General features: G+C 38.2%; 1 protein-coding gene across 14 annotated transcripts in view; it reads right to left on the bottom strand.

Annotated features, from left to right (window-relative positions):
- Window positions 1–23,679, bottom strand: part of Usp40 (ubiquitin specific peptidase 40) — an 82,409-nt gene extending 58,730 nt beyond the window's left edge. For 10 of the 14 annotated variants that reach the window (XR_010043453.1, XR_010043454.1, XR_010043455.1 and 7 more), the window contains exons 1-9: window positions 23,541–23,659; window positions 22,656–22,764; window positions 22,111–22,328; window positions 19,663–19,730; window positions 18,266–18,379; window positions 10,797–10,961; window positions 8,444–8,590; window positions 4,665–4,808; window positions 2,158–2,286 (exon numbers count right to left, since the gene is read on the bottom strand). Coding sequence is in view for 10 of the 14 variants with exons in the window: in XM_013157398.3 (XP_013012852.1) it covers window positions 2,158–2,286; window positions 4,665–4,808; window positions 8,444–8,590; window positions 10,797–10,961; window positions 18,266–18,379; window positions 19,663–19,730; window positions 22,111–22,309 (966 nt within the window). In the remaining 4 variants the exon portion in view is untranslated. Of the gene's footprint in view, window positions 1–2,157; window positions 2,287–4,664; window positions 4,809–8,443; window positions 8,591–10,796; window positions 10,962–18,265; window positions 18,380–19,662; window positions 19,731–22,110; window positions 22,329–22,655; window positions 22,765–23,540 lie in introns of all 14 variants that reach the window. The other 4 variants (XM_005005707.4, XM_063237082.1, XM_023566921.2 and 1 more) reach the window with 4 other exon arrangements.
- Between the last annotated feature and the right edge of the window lie 632 nt (window positions 23,680–24,311).

Genomic DNA, 24,311 nt, shown 5'->3' with positions numbered 1-24,311 from the left:
GTAGGAACAGCTATTTTGGAGAAAACAAGACATCATAATAGCTAGTGCTGATTTAATATCATCTTGTTTTAAAGTCCCATCAAGCTTTTGTTCTTTTGTCTCTATCTGTCTTAACATGTTGTTTCTTACTGGATTTTATTATATGTAATAATATAAACAAAAACTTTTATAGATAGATTATACAGAAACCATTGTTCATTTTCTGTTAGCTAATTCTAAATATCCTGTAATGCTGCCATTCTCTTGAACGGTTTTACATTGTCTTGATATGTTTGATGCTACAGTATATGAAGTTATACTCAAAGATTTCAAGGAAAGAGACACTATGGTAACTACTTTTATGTCGGGATTATCTTGTGGTCAAACACTATTCTGCTTAAATGGTTATGTTTTGACTTGCGCTGTTTTGTTGTTATGCTCGCTTTTATCTCAATCTCCTTTTTTTATTATTTACTTTTTCATTTTTATCCTTTTAATTAAGGGAAAAATAAATAAAAAATAGCAGGATATATTATAGTAACCCACTTTGATTTCCTATTAACTTGATTTGAAACCCTGTATTGCTCTCACCATCTTGTTTTGACTGATTTTCCTCTATTCTGTTTTGCTTGATAGTATCAAGTTCGAAAGTAGAGGCAATAACTGTGAAGACAGTAAGATTCATTATGACACCCATTTTGGTTGACTATGATCTTCTTTTGAAGTCCTCTAATGTCTCCAATGTTTTGGTTTTATTGGTTTTGTTCTTTACTGTTTTGTTCAATTTTATTATAACTGATGATATAGGCAATTCTTTTTAAGATAGCAAGAGGCATTATGGTAACCATTGTTGATCACCTTGTATTTTGTTTTTACATTATGTATTATGTCCATCCTTTTGATTTGACTGACTCTGTTCTGTTATATCACATTTGGTTTTACTCTCTTCAAGAAAAAGTAATAAGAACTGTGGGAGTAATAAAACCCAAAATGTGTAATTGTCATTGTACAAAAAAGAGGAAAAGAAAGTGCTCTAAAGGATATAACTGCATGTATATTTAAGTGTATAAGATAGATAACCATATTACTGAGTTTTGATGGATCATTGAACAGAACTGTTTGCAGTCTCACTGTTTGAATGTCCACTTTATATGCTTTAATTTTGTAACTTGAACAACTATTTTTAAGATGACAATATGTAATCTATTAACTAGTGATTTCCTACTGTTTATTTTTTCTGAAATTCTGTATAACTTGTACCCTTTTTGGTTTTTTTTTCTCCTTAAATAAAATTTTTTAAAAAATCTGTGCTTTTCATGATATAATAGTGCTACCTCTCTGTCAAAATGGAGGAGCTGTAAGGCCAATGGTGGTTCTAGATTAAAGACCTAAGAGATGGCCGGCTAAATACAATATATGATGCAGGAATTGATACTAGAGAGGTGAAAACATTTCCATAAAGGACAGTGAATTGGACAACTGATGGAATTTACATATAATTACAGTGGCACCTCAGTTCACAAAGTTAATTCTTTCCATTATTCTGGAACAAATCCTGCAACTACAACTGTGAAGAGAATTAAGTTGGAGAACCAAAGTACCACTGTATTACATATAGACAACAGTAGTACATCAATGTTTAAATTTCCTGCTTTTGATCTCATGCTTAATTAAGAGAAATGTCTCACTCTGGGTAGATAAACAATGAAATATTTAGGGGCAAAGGGCTCTGATGTGTTCAACTTAATTTCAATTAACTTAGCATTAATAATGGTACTGTTAATGTGAGGGTGTCCATGCATATACTGACAAATGTGGCAAAAGTTGGTAAAGGGTATAGAGGAGGTTTGTGTACTATTTTGAATTTTCTGTTCATGTAAAATTCTTTATAAATAGACACGTAAGCTGGGAATGGTAGCTTACTCCTGTAATCCTAGCACTTGGGAAGCTGAGGCAGGAGGATCACCATAGTTCAAAGGTAGCCTGTGCTCCAAGGTGAGCTAGGGCTAGCCTGAACTACAGAATAAGACTGTAGCTCAAAAACAACAACAAAAATCAAAACAAAGAAAAATACAAATTTAAAACACACATGTATTAACTTTTAGTGCCTATCAAGTTTCTACACGATGCATTTATAATAAATAATATAAAAGATCAACAAAGTATTTCCATGCTTACTTGAAACTGCCAATTTCCCAGATGATCAACATCTTTAATATATACATGATAATGTCCTCCATAGCAGCCACCTTTGTGTATAATGACTGAGAAGAGGTCATATACATAGTCTAAGTCATTCAATTCACTCTGAAAGAAAGGAAAATAAATGCTGACATCATTTATATAAGATGGTAAGACACATAACCAAAGAGAAAAGAGGTTTTTACCTGACTAAATTATACTACATTCCAACCACCTAGTCATGTGTCTCCACCAAACCAGACTGACTATCACTCCTACACGTCAGTGTTCTCCACAAAATAGGACCTAGCAATTGTGACTACCTGCTGGCACGGTGGAGAGGCAGTTTAATGGAATGAAGAGTTTTACCACTTAATCAATTCTATGATTAAGCTGTTTTATAATTAAACACAAATGACTCAACATATAAACTCAAACTTAGCAAAAAGAAACCCAAATGCCTCTAATTTCAGCTAGTTGGGAGCTGAGGCAGGAGGATTTCCAGTTTGGGGCCTAGATTGGGCAACTTAGCAAGCCCCTATCTCAAAATTAAAAAATGAAAAGGTTCGGGGACATAGTTTAATGCTCTTTGAGTTCAATCCCCAACACAAAGACAAAAATGAAAAACCAAAACCAACAAAAACTAAAAACCTTAGGTTAAGAGGTACTTTAAATCTTTCATGCAGAAGAAAAAGGAAGCTTCAGCCTTGAGGGATGTGACTCACCCAGTGGGTGCTCCCTTTTGGCACCCATGTCTGAATGCAGCCAGTGTCATCTGCAATGGTAGAGGCACATGTGTTGCCACCCAGGGGGATTATCTCAGGAATTTAACTGCTTAAATCGTACTTTTTAAGTGGGCTGCATTTTAAAATAAAATGCTCAGGCAAAAGACAACAAAGACATAAAGCTACAAGGTGACATTTCTTCTTAATATGGAAATTCAAAAATAAAATAAATGAAGATTTCCTAGATGTTTCCCTTTTTTTGGAACCTGTTTTAGTTTTTGCAAAATACTTTATTTTATATGTATATATTTTTTTGTATTTTCGAGACAGGGTCTCTGTACGTAGTTTGGACAGGCCTTGAGCTCACTTTGTAGCCTAGGCTTCCCTCAAATTGACAACGATCCTTCTGCCTCAGCCTCCCAAGTGCAGGGACTACACTATGCCTGGCACGCAAAGCACTTTAAAATCAGGTGACATGGCCGGGGATGTAGCTCAATGGCACAGTATTTGCCTGGCATGTAAAACGCCTTGGGTTTGACCCCAGCAATGCTAGCAGGTGGAAAGCACATGAAAAACTGCCTTTTATAAGAGGAGGGGCATGTGTTTTTAACAAATTTTGGGAAAATTATTTATTCTGAGTATGCCAATAGTCAGTCAGGCCAAGTGTGGTGATGCATATTCAGGAACCTGAGGCAGGAAAATTGCTGAGTTTGAGGGCAGCCTGAGCTATGTAATGGGACTCTATCATACAAAACCAAAAAAAAAAAAAAAAAACACACAAGCAAACAAACAAAAAAACAATGAGTCAGGCTGAGAGTCCAAAAAATGAGAACTGTCTAGTAGTAAATGATAGATTAAAAACCCAAAGGCTCAGTAATTAGGCTTGTAATAGAGGAAGATGTATCTGTGAAAGTTTGGATTAAAGAACGTTCATAACAGACTACTTTTCGATAGTTAGCTAATACATATTCTGTTAGTCACAATAAGAATAAGAAACATGGGGCTCATTACTCTCATCTGAGCAAGTATTATAATGATAAAGTGTTTGAAAAGAGTTTATAAAGCAGGCTACTTTAGTAATAATCTGCTTTCAAAACACTTTCTTTCCTGGGTTGAAAGGATTATGAAATCTAATTTTTTGTTTGTTTTGTAGAGCTAGGGATGGAATCCAGGATGTTGCATATGCTAGGCAAGCACTCTCCCACCGAGCTACATTGCCACCTGTAAATTCCAGATTGATAAGTTCCATTTGCCTGCTCATTTTCTAGATAGCTGATTCAGTATTACAATTGAAGTAAACTAAACGCAAACAGCAAAGTACCAATTACTAATTTTTTTAAAAAGCAGGGCTAGCATTTTTAATTTTGTTTGAAAATTTTCACTTTAAGGATTTTTCAAAAAGTAACAAAGAGAACAAATCTAAACTCTGAAATTCAAAACGACTGTAAATGCAGTAAATCAGAAGTTCTCAGTTGGGGCATTTTTGCCCAATTCTGCCCAATCCTTCCTTCTAGATGTGGACTTTCGGCCATGCATGAAGACATTTTTGGTGGCCACATGTGGAAGGAGGGGAGGGGGGTGCTGCTATCACTGAGTAGGGAGTTTGGGGATGCCGTCTACTTCTTGTAAACTCAGTCCCCACAATAAAGAACTGCTTAACTCAAGATGCTAACAATGCCAGCATTAAGATACTGCAGTAAACCAACTGAAAAATCAGGTCAAGAAAGATTTAATCTTGGGAGGGGAAAAGAAATAATTTAAAAATAAAATAGTTCAAACCTGTTCACAAAAAGGCTTGAGGTTGATCCGGAGAGGGAATGTGTAACAGCTAGTTTCCTTGTAGCGTTCACACTTTACAAAATCAAAATTAAATCTTAGTAATGAAACCGTTAGAAAGGGAGGCAGCTTACGTAATTTGGCCGACTGTTAAAAAGAAAAAGTTGCAAAAATTTTAAAAAGCAGTTATTCAGAATTACACAAAATGTTAAAGTATGAAAAAAAAACACATGACAGTTTTAATTAAATCACAGTAACTCATTACCATGGTTAAGTCTTGATGTAAACTCTTTTTTTGGGGGAGGGGGTACAGGGAATTGAATTCAAGACCTTGAACTTGTCAGGCAGGCACTGTACTGCTGAGCTATTTCCCCATCCTTGAAGTGCACTCTTAACTCTGGTATATTATTCTTGATATTAACTCATCTGTTTTATGGAACTAAAGGTATATCACTCATTTAGGCTTTTAACTAAAAATCCTCAAGCTACTTTTATGTTTTCAGTGTTGCTATTCCAAAACACTATTTGATGAGCATGTTATAATCAGCTGTTCATCTTCATCTGCCTAGTTGCTGCCCAACTCCTGGCCTTTCATCTTGCTACACGATGTTGCTGGTACATAATTACTTAGCAGTCACATAGTTCTTACACAGCGAAGAACTGGAGCTCTGAGACCATGAAGTGGCATAAAAATTGTATGTGTACATGTACTTTTCTGAGGAGAAGATCCAGAGTTTTCATTAGGCTTTAGAAGTACTCCTAACTGAAAGGTTAAGATCTATTGATTTAAGTTTTATATCTACTTTTTTTTTTTTTTTTTTTTTGGGTACCAGGGATTGAACTCACAATCTTGGGCTTGCCAGGCAGGAGCTTGTGCTATTGAGCTAAATCCCCAGTCCTCTACCTACTCTTAAATTCAAAAGCAGGTAAGACTTTTATGCTTTGTTTTAATTTCTTGCTTTAAAACAAAACACTAAGGCATGGTTCGGTGGTCCAATCCTGTAACCTCAGCCCCAGGGAGGCATGGTTAAGATTGCAAATTTGAGGCCAGCCTCCGGTACACAGAGAGTTTAAGGCTCAGCATAGACTACATAGTAAGAGCTTGTCTCAAAAGCAAATGAGGCACTAAATTAAGCTTTTTTAACCTATCGAATGTCCCCAAACCTCTTGGATTAATGGCTTAAGGGGGGAAAAAATTCTCCCCTATATGAATTTATAATAATATAATATTGCTGAATATATACATAAAATAATTGCACAAATCTAGTGGGTAAAAAATGTTAATTGAAAAGCTCTAGGCCAGGTATGTTAGCACACACCTATAAAATCCCAGCATTTGGAAAGACAAGACAGGGGGACTGAGATGAGTTCAAAGGCCAGACTAGAATACAATGCAAGACCTCCTCACCAAAACAAACAAAACAATCTTCAGCAATACAATATGGTAGATAATAAAATCTCAAGATGCTTCTAAGTAACTGAACTGGAACATGGCTGAGAAAAGATTGCTAGACAAAAAAAATACTAATTATTAAATAGCCAAACCCAAATATAAAATGCAGTAAGTCCAGTGTAACTAGAATAACATTTTAGACTTAAAAGTATCAAGATTCAAAGTTTTCCATTCATAAGCCAGGCTTGGTGGTGGGAGGCTACTATGGGGATTGTTATGAGTTCAAGGCCAGCCTGGGTTTCACAGTGAGTTCAAGGATGGCGTGGACTGCATAGTGAGACCCTGTCTCAAACAAAACACAACAAAAATTCCATTGGAAAATGAATGATATAAAAGGTATATAAAAAAACTTTTTTTTAGCAAAAGGTTGTTAGCAAAAACTTGTTTTAATTAAGTTCAAGTTAAGCCAAAAATTAAGATGTATCTACAAGTTTTCCAAACTCTGAAGTTTATACTAGCTCTTTTACTAGGTTATAGATGTAACATCAAAAGTGAAATGTAAAGTAAGTGGTAAACCTCTTTTTAGGTTTCAAAGAAGCCACGACTGTGTGGAAATAGCTACACAGTAAAAAATTCACCCTGGTTTTAAATCCTATTGTGAAAAATATGACCACAATTTTTATTATATTTTCTTCCATAATCACCAGGACATAAAATCAGAATATCTAAATATTCATTTTACTTGTTGAAAAGTTCATTAATTGTCAGCTCCAGGGAACAATGCTCTCTTTGACATCGTGGGATAACTGTACTAATGTCTTAGTGGTAGCTGTTTAAGACAAACCTCTGTAGCAACTGACTAAATGAGCTCCTTTCAGATGCTTATGAACAGCCCACCCCATCCCATAGCCTGGGACAGCTGCCAGCATCATTCATAAAGGCAGCAGCAGTGGGGTTGATGCTGTGTTGCTCACAGGCACAGGAGCTGAGAGGAAGGTCAGAGATGGCACAGCCAAGCTAGGGCAATGGAAAACAGTGTTAATACTTTACACATACACAGATATACAGGCACTTTAATATTGTTTCTTTACACTGACTTTAATAAGTTAGCAGTACTTGGCAATTTACTAGCATTAATAATGCTTTTGGTGGGAATGAACTATGTAAAAAACGCTTTTGTAAAAATCTGTCTTGTCAGTCCGGCATGGTGGACAAAATTTATGATGCATGAAAATAACACTGAGTGTGTGTGTATGTATGTTTGAAATAGCAATGATTTCTTATTTCTTGTCAGTTTCTCTTTCTTCTTAGATTCTAAAATAACTATGCATTTTATCTACAGAAATGACTACAGATATGATAAAACAACTGGAATTCTATGCTAATTGATTTTATTCTTCTCTTAGCTCAAACTGCAAAAAAAAAAAATCAGTTGCTTTAATCCTGCCTCCATTTCACCTTGTATTTTCCTTTGCTGCACAGAAAGAAAACTGAAAGTACTCTGCGGAGGCTCATAATTACCAAGGAAAATATTCACAAATGGGAAAGGGCATATTGGAGGAAGCGAAAACATGTATCAAGATTGTGAAATAACTTCTGCGGAAATGAAGACAGCCACTTGTTTCCATAGTGGCAAACAGAGAAAAGAATTCAGAAAGCCTCTTGATGGCAGGAATGAAAATACATCCATACCATCTCCTTTACAAAGTCATTTGCCAAAAGCAGGGTGTTTATACTAAAAGGCACACACTTAAGAAACTCAGGTACAAATAACTTCCAATGGGAGAGAAGGAAGTTAAGAGAACTGTTAAGACGTGAAGCCTTTAAAATATTTTTTATAAAAAATTTAAAAATTGCCAGATGTAGCGCACATCAGTAATTCTAGCACTCAGGAGGCTAAATTAGGAGGATTGTTGCAAGTTTGACACCAGCCTGGGTTACAACCAGCCTGGGTTACAAAGCTCAAGTTAAGCCTGAATTGCATAGCTACACCTATCTCAAAAAACAAAAAACAAAAACAAACAAACACTTCTCCCAACCCTACCTAATAATGTCAATGCTTTTTTGGGTAAAGATCTTTATGTTTATCCTGCAGACATGCTTTATGGTCCTGGGATTAAGCCTAGGACCTGCATACCTAGGTACATCCACAGCCTTTTGTTTGGTTTTTGTTTGTTTTTAAAGCCAGGGTCTTGCTAAGTTGCTAAAATTGCCTTGATTAGGCTCGGACTTGTAATCCTCCTGCCTCACCCTCGCAGAGTTCTAGATTAAGATGTGCACTACCACCCTGGCTTTTCCCAGACTTCTGCCTACAAGGTGACTTCAGCTGACAGACTTTCCTGCTATGGAGTACTAACTGGGTGCTATGGGAAAAGGTAGGCATCATTACCTTTGTTGCTGTAACCAGCCGGTCACAAGTTCCACAGTGGTACAAGTTGTCACAGTCAAAAACTTCCTCTTCCACATACATGCTCCAGAGAGCATCTTCCAAACCAGACACATCTTTGACAGCTACTGTCAGATCTAAGAAGTCTTCCTGAGAGAATCAAGAATATCGAAAGCATAATTTACAAAGTGTTACGAGCATATCACCAACTCAGACACAGATTGGGGATAATCAGATATATTTCTCCTAAAACACTATATGCATGACTAGCTGCTGTGAAATTTATAACACTCGATTATCCTGTCTAAATCAAGCTATAACTCAATTTAAAATATATTAGGAAAACATTTTATAAAGGGAGAAGTTTATGAGCTTAGTGTAGATAATTAAAATCCATTTTCTCAGGAAATAAACTGTAATAAAATATATCCCTGAATTTATATACATCACACATACACACAGTTTTTAGTATTGTTTTAGTCTTTAGAGGTATAACAGCAAAGTCAAAAGTAAATTTTCTAATGTAAACTCTACTTCTTTCTTTTTTTTTTTTTTTTTTGCTATAGCTGGCATAAAACACACCAAAATTCTAAGAAAAAATTATTTTGACCCAGCATAAATGGTATTTCTATGAAAACAGAACGGCATTTCACAAAAAACAAGTCTACTAATTCTACCTAACTACATTTGAATGTCACTGTATTTCTAGTAATAATGCTATTATAATTTGGCATGTTTAAATCAGATTTATGGCCCTGTGCGTGGATGCAACATTATTTGACACACAGGACATCTTAATTCACTAACCAAGAAAGATTTTTTTCATGTTATTAAGAACCAAACATACTGAACTATGTGCCCCTCATAATCCCCTTTCCCCTTTTAGAGACAAATTCTCACTAAGTTTCTAAATTGCTTAGATTCAACTTTCCTCTTTAGCTTCCAGAGTACTGGGAGTAATCGTTTGAATTATCAACACCTGGTTGACCAAGAAAGCCTATTAGCATAGATAAGGGCCAAGAAGTATTTTTTTAAAAAATCCATAATTCTTGAGAAATAGATGGACTCAGTGGATAGTTTGTCTAGCATGTATTGAGCCTTGGTTTTGCTCCTTAACGTCAAGAGGAAAAAAAAAAAGACCAAATACACATATGTGTACACACACATATTTCCAGCAGCAACACTTTATAGAAAATGGCACTACATTTTATTTCACACAGTTAAATAGAGAAATGTTCTACAGCTTTTGCCATATAACAAAAGGAGGTTTTGGGCCAGGGATTTAGCTCAGCAGCAAAAGCATCTGCTTTGTAAGTGCATGGTTGTGAGTTCAATCCCTAGTACCCCCCCCCACAAAAAAGAGATTTTTATTAAAGCATTCAGTGATGAAACCATTAGTGTATAAGAAACAGTGATCATCATATTTACAAAAATCCAGTTTCTAATCAGATTAAATAGGCAACTACAAAGAACTGAAGATCATGAAAATTAAAGTTATAATAACTTTATTTATACTAGCTTATATATAGTATATAAACGTAAGCATAAAAAGTACACTTAATAAGCTAAATCCAGTATAAAACCACAGAGGTTTATCAGTTTAAATGATACTCAATGTTCTGTTTAATCTCTCTGATTAATTTCCTTTAACAATATTTGAACCACAACACTGGCCTTCTTTCATAAGGCCACTGTCTTCCACTTATAAACATCTCTAAAGCCATTACCCAAATAGCAGATGCTATGGTTTATGTGTCTAAATGTCTCCCCAGAGCCTCATGTGGTCATACGTGGGGATTTCAGGAGGTGGCTGGATCAAGAGTGTGTGTTGCTGGCATCAAGGATGATGCTGGGATTGACTCACAAAAGGATGCTGGGATTAAGGGTGTGAGTGCTTCCCACCCTGGCCTGGATAAAATGTAAGGGACAGAAAGACAGCTGCCATCGTCATCACTGGTCACTTGCTTGCTCTTTCCCCGACTTCTGCCTACCATGAACTTGTTTCACCTCTATGATTCCCCTCTGTCATGCCACCTGGCCTTGGAGATGGCCAACTATGAACTGAAACCTCTACAAGCTGTGGGCTATAATAACTCTTTCCTCTGTTGGGTATTTTGTCTCCACAATGAAAAAAGTAAGACACCTGGATACTAATTACAAGACTGCTTTAAGATACTTGCTTCTTTCAGTTTACATGGAAATATCTGATTCATAAGCAATATTTAGTTGTAGTTAAAGGAGAAAGTGATAAATTATTTCCAGTTGATAAACATTTTAATCTGTACGAAAGATCATATTTCGTGACATGAATTATAATCTACAATACAATTTAATACTAAAAGACTTTCATATTTACCTGCTTTTCACTTATGTTTTTACATTCTTTACAAACGATCTGGTTAACAACTGTTCCATGATACAGACGATTGATGAGGTCATGTCCAGAGGTCCCAACTAAAGAAGTTTCCAAAGCACTGAAGAGAATTCGATTCAGTTCCTGTACATCATGTTGTCTCATTTCCTATACAAGCAATGCATAAAAGTGCTTTTGTGTGCTAATTTTATAAAAATCAATTTAAAAAATAATACAAATAAAAACTCAAGCTTTATCACACAATTCAACATAACCTTTGATCAGACATAAGGATTACTAAGCAAAATTAGCCCAAAACAGGTTAAAAGACCATCACCTACTTTTATTGATACTACAAACTAAAAATACGAGTAGGCTGCATTCAGGATGTATTTATAATTCAACTTGCCTGACAACTGGAAAGTGCATTTACTCTTGTGAGGAAACTATACATGGCCATGCCACAAAGAGGACAGGAGGGAGGAACAGGAAGGTTTAACTAAAAGATGCCACCTCATGAAGTCACAGTGGCTGGAGAACATGACAGGGCAACACCATCAGAGAAGGCCTAGGATTTACAGCTGTGAAGCAAAACTAACAAAAACAAGACCAACATGGTGCTTCTGAGAAAAATTCCAGGAGACTTCTCAAAATGGCAGTGCTGAGTATCAGCTACTCAAGCTTCTCCAGAACGAAGTGCTGAGATTTGGAAAATCACAGCCCAGGGAGAATCCAAAGGGAATGCAGGACACATGGGAACCATGAGGGAACTGATAGTGAAAAACAAGAAAACAGGATTCATTGCCACAGAAGAAATGGCTCACTGTCACAGATCTGGGACCACACAGTGCAACGAGAGCAGCTGTGTAGCTGTCCCGGTGGGTGGCAGAAGCAGCTTTGCCCCTCATTGGGAGGCTGAGACCTGACCTGGACCAGGAGAATCTTGTACAGCTGGAGGCAGCAGCAAGAAGGTAAGACACCACTTCCTGAGTGCTTCACACTGCGAATCAATAATGAGTGAACTAAAAAGGGGCCCAGCACACAGGAAAGAGGAGGACTAGCAGCAGGCAAGAGGGCCCACCATTTTATTTTAAAGGGCTCAGGGTTTGAAATGCAGCAGCAGAGCAGCCCTAGGCTTGCTTCACTGCCAGTATTCCTGAACGGAAAAAGGGTCATCCAATCATAGTAGACAGCAGGCTGGAGGGAATTCGGTCAAGTAGGAGCTGGGCAGGGGATTTAACTAAGTGGCATAAGCACCCGCCTGGCAAGTGCAAGGTTGTGAGTTTGATCCAGGCTACCCCAAAAAAAATAGTAGTAGTAGCAGTAGTAGTAGTAGTAGTAGCTGGGACCAACCAGACTCCATTCTGCTGGGGGCCAAAAGCCAGTCTTAGCCCTGGCTACAGTGGACTGGAAGTAGTCCCCTGCTCTATGACCAGAGAGGCAAACAGGTAAGTGGCCTTGGCATGCAATGAGACAAAGGTGGCCCCTGCCCTGCACCCAGTGGCATAAGGGGCCCCTACCTGTCCTGTGACCAGAAGGGCATACAGTCAATTGGCATTGGCCGGTGGCAGGACAACGTCACTATCCCCGCCCTATGGCCAACTTGTGAGAGAAGTCAGTGGTGTGGCCAAGATTAGCTTTTTCCCCACAGCAGTCCCACTGCAGACTGGGTGGGGTTACTCAGTTAGAGGTTCCAGCTCTGACTAGGGAACTGACCCAGAACAGGGGCACCAGAGGAATTTTTTTTGAGGGGTGGTTGTTTAGGTTTTGACTTTTACTGTTTGGTTTGGTTTCTCTGTTCTGTCTCTTTCCTCAATGGTCTTTCTTGATTTTCTGCTATTTACATGTGAATGAAAACTGTCTCGTCTTTCTGGTTCGCCCTGATATTCTTTCACTTTCTCCTTCATTTCTTTTCTCCCTTTTGCTTTTCCAGCTTCCCAAAGTTTGGGTGATTATTCTTCGTCTTTCAGCCTTGCTTCCACTATATTTCTCTTCAGTTATTGCTCTGCTTTGTCTCCTGTTCCTCCTAAGTCCTTCTTCTCCTGCAGGATAAAATCACTCTACCAACTAGAAACTCTTGCATACAAGTTTCTGGTTTATGTTGGACGCTGTTTTATAACTACAGATTGTGTTCCTAGGGTTAGAGGTACCAAATTAGCAGTTACTAGACCGTCAGTTTCTAGGCTGTGCTTGATGTTATCATTATTGCTAATTATACTACTTTAATCAGGGCACCTCACTTGTTGTAATCAGTTGTTCACCATTGTATGACAACACTGTGATAACCTGGGGTCCTAATCATCTTCATAGTCCAGTACCATAGGACCGGATGCTATGCCAAATAGCAACTCCTCATCCCTAATAAAGTAGGAAGATAGGATTTGGGGGCAGACACAAAGACTAATGCCTAGAAGATATCTGGGAGGAGCAGACATTTCTAGAGAATTCTCCATACCAATGATAAAGCTACCTAACATAAAAATACAAACCCATAGAAAACAAATTAAAATTAAAAAAACATAGAAGATGACAAGGTATAGAAATAAGATGAAATCCCAGGCTTCCAGCCCACTCAGAACAATTCCAGGGGACGGTGAGACAGAGGAACTCAGAAATCATCCACCTGAATCTTTTGGAATGACAGCAGCAGAAAAAAAAAAAAAAAAAGATACATAAATGTATGAGGATATATAGGAAAATTCTGCAGGTTAAAAAGGAAATGTCAGCCATAATGAATGACTTGCTCAGCAAATTTAGAGTAGCCATACATAAAACAGTAGAGGAGCATAGAAAAATGATGAAAACCATAAATGCCCAATATAGGAAAAAAATGGAACCCATGAAAGAGATTCAAATAAATCCAGGAAATTAAAAATTCCACTGAAAGTTTGCAGAAGTATATTAAAGAAAGTGAAGGCAGACTATCAGACCTAGAAGACAGAATTGTGGTTAGCAGTCACACACACACACACACACACACACACACACACAAATCTATTAAGAATAGCAAGGGACCATGAAAAAGACAATCCAACAAATGCAAGATGATGTGAAGAACATCAGATTGACTGCAGTTAATGAAAAGTAAGAAGCCAGCAAACATGAGTAAGAAACATGTTCACAAAAGTACTAGCAGAAAACTTCTCAAGCACAGAAAAACAATTTGACACCCTGAGAAGTGAGGCATACAGAAAAATTCCACTCCTTAAGAATACTTTCTAAAGCAAAGTCAAGCTGTACACCACCATTTAGAAGTGAGGAGAGGAGAAAAAACAGCTAGAATGGAGAAATCAGGAGGGCGGTAGTCCCAGGAAGCAGGAAAACCTCTAAAGAGGCGGTGAGTGCTCCTGAGCTCAACCAACTAATGCTGACAGCTGTCTTCTGTCCTTCGCACGTGAATGTCATTGTTGACTTTGCCATGAAAGCAGAAAGGAGGCAGAGGCACAAATGCAGGCCGCAGAAGTAGAGGAGGTATGGGAGGATAGTAGAAAAATGTTTCATATGGTAAGCTGAAAATAAAGATGAAAGCTAAAGCTTGGGGCTTGGGATCTTTTTCTTGTATCTCCTTTAAAGTATAAGACATGTAGCCAGGTGTGGTGGTGCACATTTGTGATCCCAGCACTTGGAGGAAAGAGAGTTGTCTGGAGTTCGAGGTCAGCCTGCAAGATCTTGTCTCAAAAAACAAGAACAAAAACAAAAAGAAAAGAAAAAAGAGAAAGAGACAGAGACAGACAGAGACTGAAAAGCTCAGGTGATGTGGTGATTGGCAGCAAAATTAAGCTTCCCCTAAACCCATCATCCAGAAAAGAAAATAACAACATAGCAAAGAAAAAAGTAGGTTGGCAGGAATAGAGAATTGATAGGAAAAACAGAGGCTATAGGAGATTCTGGAGATGCTCTATAATTCAGACATAAAGAAAAAAACAATCTAGACTCTCTTCTCAGAACCAAGCTAAGTGCCCAGGGCAGGAAGATCCAGAGAGAAATGGCTGCTGGGAACAGCAAAAGCAGCATGGCATCTTGCTCCAATGGGATGCCTTCCACACAGCAGGCAACAGCCAGAGGGAAATAATCTCTCATGACAGCCTCAAGAAAAATTAAATACTATTTAGGAATTAATCTATCCAAGGAAGTGAAAGACCTTCACAATGAGAATTACAGTACTCTGGAAAAGGACAGTAAGGTGGACATCAGGAAATGTTCCAGGATAGGCAGAACTAAGGTAGTCAAAATGAGGCAGATGAGGGTATGGCAAACCAGTGGAGTGAGTGGGCGTGTCAGAACATGTGCAGAAAAGAGTTTCAATCAGAAAGTGCTATTTTTGATTCTTCTCATGTGAATTCAAGCAGGATTTTGATAGGACAGGTTAGTTCTGATGCCAACCTGAGGAGTGGGGATACAAAGGCAGTCACCATAAGGCTGTTGGTTGCTGAGTGGTCTCTTTTGCAATGGTCTGCCCTCACCCTGTACAGTGCACTTCTTTAATTGGCATGCACTCACTCTGCAGAGCATGTTTCTTTTCCTACCTTTAATAAACATATAGGCTGGGTGTGGTGGCACATGCTGGTAGTCCCAGCATTGGGAGGCTAAGGCAGGAGGATTTCTGTGAGTTTGAGACCAGGCTGTACAAAGTGAGTTCACGGATAGCCAAAACTGTATAGTGAGACCCTGTCTCAAAAAAAAAAAAAAGTAAAATCTTGCTACTTTTAAGCTTGTTTCATTCATTTTTTTTTCTTCAGAATAAAAAGAACCCAGAAAGACTCTCTAAAAGGACTCCACAGTACTCCAGAAGCCAGTAACAAAAATGGTCATAATTTCAAAAGCGATACAGATTTAATGCAATCCCAAATAAAATACCAATTACCTTCCTCAAAGAACTGGAGAATGGTCTTAAAATGCATATGGAACCAGAGGAGACCTAGAATAATGACATCAATCCTGGGCAACAAGAACAAGGCAGAATCACAATCCCAGACTTCACATTGTAGTATAAAGGTACAGTGATAAAAACAGCTCAGTGCTAGCAAAAACAAACCAGAGGATGCAGAAACAACTCCAAACACATTTGGCTACCTGAGTTTTGACACGGGCCAACAACTTAACACTGGAGGGAAGGCAGCCTTTTTAACAAATGGTGCTGGGAAAACTAGCAATCCACATGCAGAAGATTGAAACTAGACCCATATTCTCATCATTCACTAAATTAAAATCAACATGGATTAAAGTTCTAAATATTAAAATAAAAACACTATCTGCTGGAAGATAAAATAGGTAAAATTCTTAAAAACACAAGGGTAGGCAAGGACTTTTTGGACAGAGCCCAAATTTAACAAGAAATAATACCGAGAACCAACAAATGGGACTGTATAAAATTAAAAAGCTTTTGCATAGCAAAGGAAAATAATAAAGAGACAAAACTACAGAATGGGAAAAAGTTTTTTTGGTAGCTATTCTTTGGACGAAAAACTAATATCTAGAATATATAATGAACTAAAAAATTAGACCTCTTCAAAATAAAAGACCCAATTCAAAAAATGGGCAACTGAAATGAACACACAATTCTCAGAAGAAATACAAATAGCAAATAAATAAATAAATAAATAAATGTTCAAAATATCTGGCCACTAGAGAAATACAAATCAAAACAACACTGAAATTCTGCTTTATTCTGGAAAGAATGGCTATCATTAAGCAATCAGATAACAATAAATGCTTGTGAGCATCTGACGAAAAAAAGGGATCCTCTTGCACTATTGGTGAGAATGTAAACTAGAACAAGCATTATGGAAATCTGTACAGAGGTTCCTCAAAAAACTTAAACAAGTCCCATTTGACTCAGGAATTTCCATGTAGGTATCTCTCTGAAAGAATTAAACACATTATGTTACAGTGATATACGCATACCCATGTTTATAGCAACACAAGCCATAATAGTTAATTCTTGGAAGCTGCCATTTGTCCATCAACAGACGGATAAAGACAATACGGTATTTACATACACAATGAAGTACTACTCTTTCATAAAAGATTTAGATAAAACTGAGTCATTTGTAGGAAAAATGGATGCACCTTGAGACCATATGTTAAGTGAAATAAATCAGGCATACAAGCTGAAATATCAGTTTCTTTTATGTGAAAACATTTATAATTTTTCAAAATATAAAGAGCAAAATAAAAGGAAAAAAGATTCTGTGATAGTTTCCTGTACTTGGATTTGTTAAAATACATCTCTTCCCTAGAGTGGAAGACCTGGATTTACTTGAATTTATACAGCTAACAACTCATCAATAGTGAAAAAAGCAGCTTTATATATTGCTGATAAATGTTTAGAGTGTATACAGTGGAATATAGTTGGGGTCTGTACTTAGACCCCCAATTCCCCAAAAGAGTGCACAGCAAAGTCTCAAAGGAATGAGACAAGTGGCATGATCTTTTGGGCTGCAGGAGGACTGAAATCCTCAGTAGAGCTCGAAACTCTTGCTAGCCAGCCGAATGACTTTGGGCAGCCCATATTTAATCAGAACAAGCAAGGAGTTGAATGAAAAATGCAGGAAACCTGAGCAGGACCTTGAGAGGGGTTTAAGGACCCCTCAGAGCAACAGACAATGCCAATTAAGGAAAACTATCCAGAAAGTCTCCAGGTGGCCTCAGCTGTGGCCTCTCTTGCCCCCTGAGGTGTTTCCTGTTCTCAGTTCAGCCATGCCCAGGCCATGCACAGCCCTGCACGTGTATTCTCCAACAGCATACTTTCTAGGATGCACACGGAAAAATGAGAGAAAGCTCCCACACAATACAATAAAGGAAGAAAGAGAGTTAAAAGTGAGTCAGGATAGGGAACATGGAAAGATCTGCCGCAAATGGCTTCACTGCTCTAACTCATGTAAATGCTCTGAGAAGAACACTCAGATTCAAAGACGATGCACATTACCCAGGGAGACAGCATTTAGACAAAAATACTTATTAGTTTATCCTTTATTGCTAGTCAAACACTGAAAGGCTGATTAGCAGCTTGCCATATAAACAGTAAGTAATTTTCATGTAACAGAAATTATAGCTCAACTAGATTTATACAAAAACACTTAGGGTAGAAAATGCAAAAATCAGCTTCTGCCCTTAACATCTTCTCCCCAATCCCATTTCACAGCCAGCCATAAAAAACCATAAAAAGTGTATTTAAAAATGCACTTTTAGCTGGGCATGATGATGTACACTGATAATCCCAGCACTCAGTAAGCTGAGGCAGGAAAATTGCCAAGAGTTCAAGACCAGTCTGAACTACATAGACTCTGTTTCAAAATCAAACAAACATACAACAGTGAATACATATACATATATATATATAGCCCTGGAATCATTTAAAGTGAGAAGGAATAGTCGGTCAGTATGTTGAGACTCTTAGACAAAATTTAAAAAGTCAGGTAATATCTTAAAGCCTCTTCTATTGCGGGCTGTTTCCTCAGAGACTTTCATACCTCATTGCTGGTCCACCCAAAGCTGTCAGTGAGGTCGGCTGTGGACGCAGCTTCCTGGTCTAAGAGCAGAAGCTGAGCAAACAGGCGCTGCAACTGCAAAGGAATGATTCGAACCTGGACAAGAAATGATGCATTTGTAAATGACCCTTCAGAATGTCATGTGAGGCTTTTTAAAAGACCCATGTATTCGTTTTCATGTACCTCCTACTTCATTTAGGGGAATGTTTGTAAATTTCTTGTCAAAAACAGAGCACTGAGATTGAGTTCTTTGAAAAGTCTATAATTCAGTCCAAGAAATTTTAGTTATCTGATCTAACTTGACATAATTCAGACCAATATTAAAACTCAAATAGACCCACCAAAATAATCACAGACTGGATAGATTCTCTCATAGTTCACTTTTTCTTTAAAATTTTTCCAATACAGATATAGTCCTAAAGATAAGTGTATAAATTTTCTTCTAAGCACACAGATCTCACTGTGGAGTTGGGCTTTTTCACAGGGCTAGCTGCACCTTGCCCCTCTCTCTCTTGGCTCCTAGCCTGTCCTTTTCCTGCCTTATTCAGGAGGAGGAGAGTGAGGAGGAACAATGCCTTTCAGGATCTGATTTGCAGGCCAGGTTTTTAATGACTAAAAGGGAGGATAAACATTTAGAAACTTTTAAGGTAATTTTACATTACCCTGGCACTTAAGAATACGCAATAAAAGCACTAAGCTACAACAGATAGGAAACAAACAAACAAACAAAAAAACATGCAAAAACTGGTCCTTTGCCACACAGTGGTTTCAGAAATACTGGGCTGCATCATGAAATCCTGTGATAAACCCATCTGAGCCTGAAAATGATGAGATTTTTGAATTAGATTTAATCAGCTTGAATGTGATTAGAGCTGCACTTTAAACATAATTTCACCACAGTAAACGCAAACTAATGAACCAATTCCTTACTCAATGTATTTCTAGAACACCAAACTGGAAGTGTTGGTCTCTACAGGCTCACCCAAATCCAATACTGTTTTAAATGAAACAGACATGGGGGCTGGGATTTAGCTCAGTGGCATAAGCGCCTGCCTTGCAAGCACATGGTCATGAGTTCGATCCCAGGTAAAAAAAAGTTAAACAGACATTATGTTTTGCAGGTTAGTGTGGATGGTTTACAAATATCCCTGTCAGAAGAATAAACACAGAGTGAGGTATATTCATGAAACAGTAGCAGCATGTTTGGACAAGTAATTCTTACAAGAAAAATTTCATAATAGAGTATTGCAAAGCTACTTTCTGAAAACACTTGGTAACAAACACAATGATTTTTTTCTATAATAAGGAACTTAGTTCCTTCCTTAATAAACATCTTCTCAATACTTCCCAAAAGACCCCATGAATTATAGATATAATACCTTTGCATCAGGCTTATCCTTATCCTCTAAAGAACCAAGCTCTGCCGGACCAAGAGAAAATAAAGCTTCTAAACAAAAACACAGAATCAGATATGTAAATGACATGGTTTCATTTCAACTGTTTAGAAAGGCAAGACCACCATTAAGCAAAATTAAAGATTCAGAAATACAACTGTGAGAATATTTACATGCCTTGCTTAATACTTTTAATCTATGAAATATCACATAATAAAAGTGGCTAAGGTTTCAGCATGGGAAATATTCATTAGTTTATGCTCATGAATCTATAAATAACAACCTCAGAACTCCGATTGCTTTCCATTGCCTATGGCAGTGGGACCCAAAAATCATGTGGAATTAGGAAATATAAAATATTATATAGGTGTGCATTTTAACACGTGTGAGACTGCCAGCCAGCTTTTCATGCAAAGGACCACCTTTTACCTTGCAATTATGCCCTTCCTTTTTCTGGTGTGAAAAATCTCCCATGCAGTAAAGTTAGTAACAAACTGATGGTAGTACTCTCATACCATGAAAAGGGGCAACATTGTGCCAGTCTCCAGAAGTGCTTTTATAATTCAACATGTGGGTTCATCACTCAATATGACACATCTAGTGGGCATGGTGTCACACATTTACAATTCCTGCACATGCTCCCAAGTAGAGGTAGAGAGAACACTGAGAGTTCAAGCCCAGCTTGGGCCACACAGTGAGTTCAGGGCCAGCCTGTACATAGCAAGACCCTGTCTTACACCAGTCCCTTTCAACTCCAGCTCCCTGATATATCTGAATTTTGGGGGGACATGTGTAACTCCACTCAGGAATATCTTCTGGTATTCCTGACTTTGATACCCTCCATGAGGAAAGAAGAGGACAGCTGTGTCTCTTAATCAAAGAACACTGCTGCTGTAGCAGCTACAGTTACCGATGTTTGATTTCTAGCTAAGTGCTAAGCCTGGGTGAAAATGAATTCTGGATCTAGAGGTTAAAGAACAAAACCATACAAGGACTTTTATGACTGTCTCCCAGGTACAGAGTACTAAACCCACAAACGAACCCATTCTAGTCTTATCCCTTAAAATACATTCTCCCAAACTCCAATATTTTTCTCCCCAGTGTTTTGCTTGTCTTTATCTTTTCCCAATCACAACTTTCCTTCAGCCAGCATCAGGATCATGCTGAGCCACACAAGGAAGCTGGCCTGAGCTTTCTGCTCCACTCCCTCATCCTCCTTAGTCTCTTCCTGGGGCCACTTTTCTACTTCAAGTTGTGCTTTAACTTTAATCGTGTTAAAACCTGGAAAAGCTTATTTCCTCTTAGAAATCTGTTTATTGATGTTGAAATTTCTAAGAGTGGAATTACTAATTGTGTTAAGGAGATAGTTTTATGGAGGAGATAGTCATGAACAAAATGTACTACTGTTAAATCCCACATAAAATTGAATGCATTAGAACGCCCTGAAAAGGAGACAATGGTAAATACTTTATCTCTGAAGGAAGGAGCCTTTGTAAGACTAGAAGCAATGGATAATCTGGGTGATGAAGGGAAGGGAATGTGGCGCTCAGATGTAAGATAAGTTATAGTTGTCTTCAGAACAAAGACACTATGAGCCATGGAAGGCTGAAGGCAGCCAAGTATTGCTCACACCGCATTCAAAAGAGCATGGATACTAAAGACTGCTGTGCAGACACGGGAATGGGCTGAACATGTATAGAAATGGGGGAAGGAAACTAAGGGTTAAGTGAAGTCAGACTAGCTTCTGGCAGCTGGTTCCTGGGACAGTTCTCTTAATCTCACAATTATTTTTAAATGTGGCTAACTTGAGTTTCTGGTTTTTTGTACATAGTCCCTTACCTAAAATCCTGAGGTCTTTGGAATTCAAAACTTTTAGATTTTAGAAAGATAATGTAAAAATGTTACACTAGGTTGTCAGGCTAAACAAATTCAGGTCAGACTGGATCAAGGTCCTAGCTTTCTGGATTTCTCGAAATGCAGATGAACAGTTTTGGACATGTATAATTAATGTGACTCCCCTTCCCATTCCAAAAGTCAGGAGATAGCTATTTCGGTAATTCTAGTCTAGGTGTTTGTTATTTAGCACGAAGTTTTACATTAAAAAAAAAAAAAAAACAACAACTCAAGAAACAAATAATGTAACAATAAAGCCTGGTACTCATGAGAGAATTGTCTTAGTTGTATTTCAAATTATAGAAATTAGAAGAAAAATATTATTTTAAATTGCTATTAAACATTACTATAATCATACAGAATATACTTAATTTAAGCTTCACATTTCTTTGCAGAAAAGACCTCAATTTATGTCTTACATTTGTAACAATAAACACATGGAATACATATTCGAGATACTTTGTCTACTTGTGATTTGTATCACTGATTACATGTAGAGGCAATTGGTACATATTGCTACTGAAATGTAACATAGCATACCTCTGAATTCAGGTGTGAAATGCAGAGTCTGAAGAAGGGAATTGAGGTAACATGTTCCACCCTGATTTCTGATTCCACTCAAATTGGTGAATTCTCTAGGAGCAGGAAGCTCCAAAGGTTTAGTCTTTAGTTTCTTCCCTTTTCCATATTGATTATCTGACACACTGGAATAATCCTCTTCAAATAGGTCCCCAAACATTGTGAAACTAAATATCACCCTTTAAAAAAACGTTATATGAATATAAATTTTTAGGTTTTTAAAATATTTTCCTAAATCTTCCTTTTATTTGGGAATGTATTTTGTAAATTGCTCTTTAGAAAATACATAAAATACAGTAGTTTTGGAGGCATCAAGATCTGAATTTTTTTCATTCCTGTTATCATTCTAATTAAACTTTGGGCCCCTAGGCAAATTAACTATTTTCTTTTTCTTTTTTTTTAAAACTATTTTCTTATAGGTAAAAGTGATACCGTATGTCTCACAGAATCACTTAAACAGTCAGGATAGTAACAGAAAGGCGCTTGTTGGGGGTGGTGGCACACACCTCTAATCTCTGCATGCTTGGGAGGCTGAGGCAGGTGGATTTTGTGAGTTCCAGGCCAGGCTGGGATACGTAGTTCACGACTAGACTTCACTACATGTCAAAACCCTGTCTCAAAAACAAAAACACAAAAACCACTCAAAAGAAAAGCAATTATACGCAGGGTTTGGCCCACAAGTGTCAGACAGAAAAAAAAGAGATGTTTACATCACTAATAAAAAAAGAAAAACTAGCATAAAACCTAAACCATTGATGGGATAGCAAAACCAATAGTAGAGTCCAAGAGTTAACAGAGGCTTTGGGTTTATCACTCATTAAAATCTCTGCTTCTCAACCATCTGTGCCTAATACTAGGTTACGATATTTAAGTGAATTAAACGGACCAAACTTAATTTTCACGGCAGTTTAGTACAACCAAACTACAGAGCCAGGAGTAGGTTTTCTGGGGAGGAAAGACTCGCTGCTGTAATGCTGGAGCTCTGGGGAGCGAGTGTGACAAATGTCACACGGAGATGAGAAACACGAAGCCCCGGCAAAGTCTGCAAGGGACAGCGCTGAAACATAATTATTTCCAACTTATTCCTCAGAAGAAAGGCATAAGAAATGGAACTGGAGTCTGGCCTCGAGCTCAGGGCCTGGGTCTCCGTCTTCTTCATTCCACAGCCGAGGCCCGAGGCCCCCAGCCCAGCAAGCAGGCCCCAGACCCGGGAAGCCAGGAATTGGAGGTTCCGGCGGCTCGAGGCCACCGACCGCCGCGACGCCAGGAGCGCGCTGCGCGTCCCCGACAGGCCCGGGCTGCCCCGCGCCTAGCCCGTTCGGGCCGCACCACCAGCACCGTCCTGATGCTCCCGCGTCCTCCCGAAATCCCCGGTCGTCGTCCCCACTTACTGCCTAAAGCCCAGAACCCCGCCCTGGCCAAAACGCAAAGCTGAGGGATGCGGCCCAAGTGGGCACCGCCACGTCCACGAGGGCGGGACTGGGAAAGTGCTTTCCGGAGCGCAGATTGTGCTTCCCAGAGTGCCCCGCGACAGCGCCGGCCCCGCTCGCGGGTTCTTATGGGCAATGTAGTTCAGCTGGTAGTTGGGCGTCCTGTCACCTTCTGGAGATGTTAGTTTATGGTTTTTGCTGTTCACAAACCGTGGTACCGGGAATTGGTTACCCCAAGGCTGCTTGTCTCAGGTATTGCTGATTTCCGATTCATCTAATCATGGTTTGCCAAGTGCCTGAAAGAGATTTTTTCCAGCGTATCTCCAGTCCAAACTCAAGTATTCCATGTTCTTCTGAACTTTGTATCTTCCTGGATGTTTATTTCATCAACACTGGTTTAAGAAGCATATGTAAAAATTCACTAAAACAATGTGCTACGTGCATGTATCACATCCCCCAGGATGAATGTAATAGATTACTAATAAAAATATTAGATGCACTAATAAAAATATTAGAAAAAATGCACTAAAACAAAATCCACATTTCAAAAATTATTTTTGAAAAATTATTACATGTAATTAACTTGTGTATAATTAAGAAGTTAAACAATTTTCTGTCTAAAATCCTAAAATTTTTAAGATATTAAAATATTCTGTTGAGGGCATCTGCTGGGGATTTAGCTCAGCGGCATAAGCACCTGCCTTGCAAGCAGGCAGTGGCAGTCATGAGTTT

Source organism: Cavia porcellus, unplaced genomic scaffold, assembly GCF_034190915.1.
Source record: "Cavia porcellus strain 051 isolate PalLab524CR breed Dunkin Hartley unplaced genomic scaffold, mCavPor4.1 scaffold_26, whole genome shotgun sequence".
In the NCBI taxonomy this organism is placed as follows: domain Eukaryota; kingdom Metazoa; phylum Chordata; class Mammalia; order Rodentia; family Caviidae; genus Cavia; species Cavia porcellus.
The sequence above is the reverse complement of the archived record's forward strand: the minus strand, read 5'-3'. Positions and strand labels throughout refer to the sequence as shown.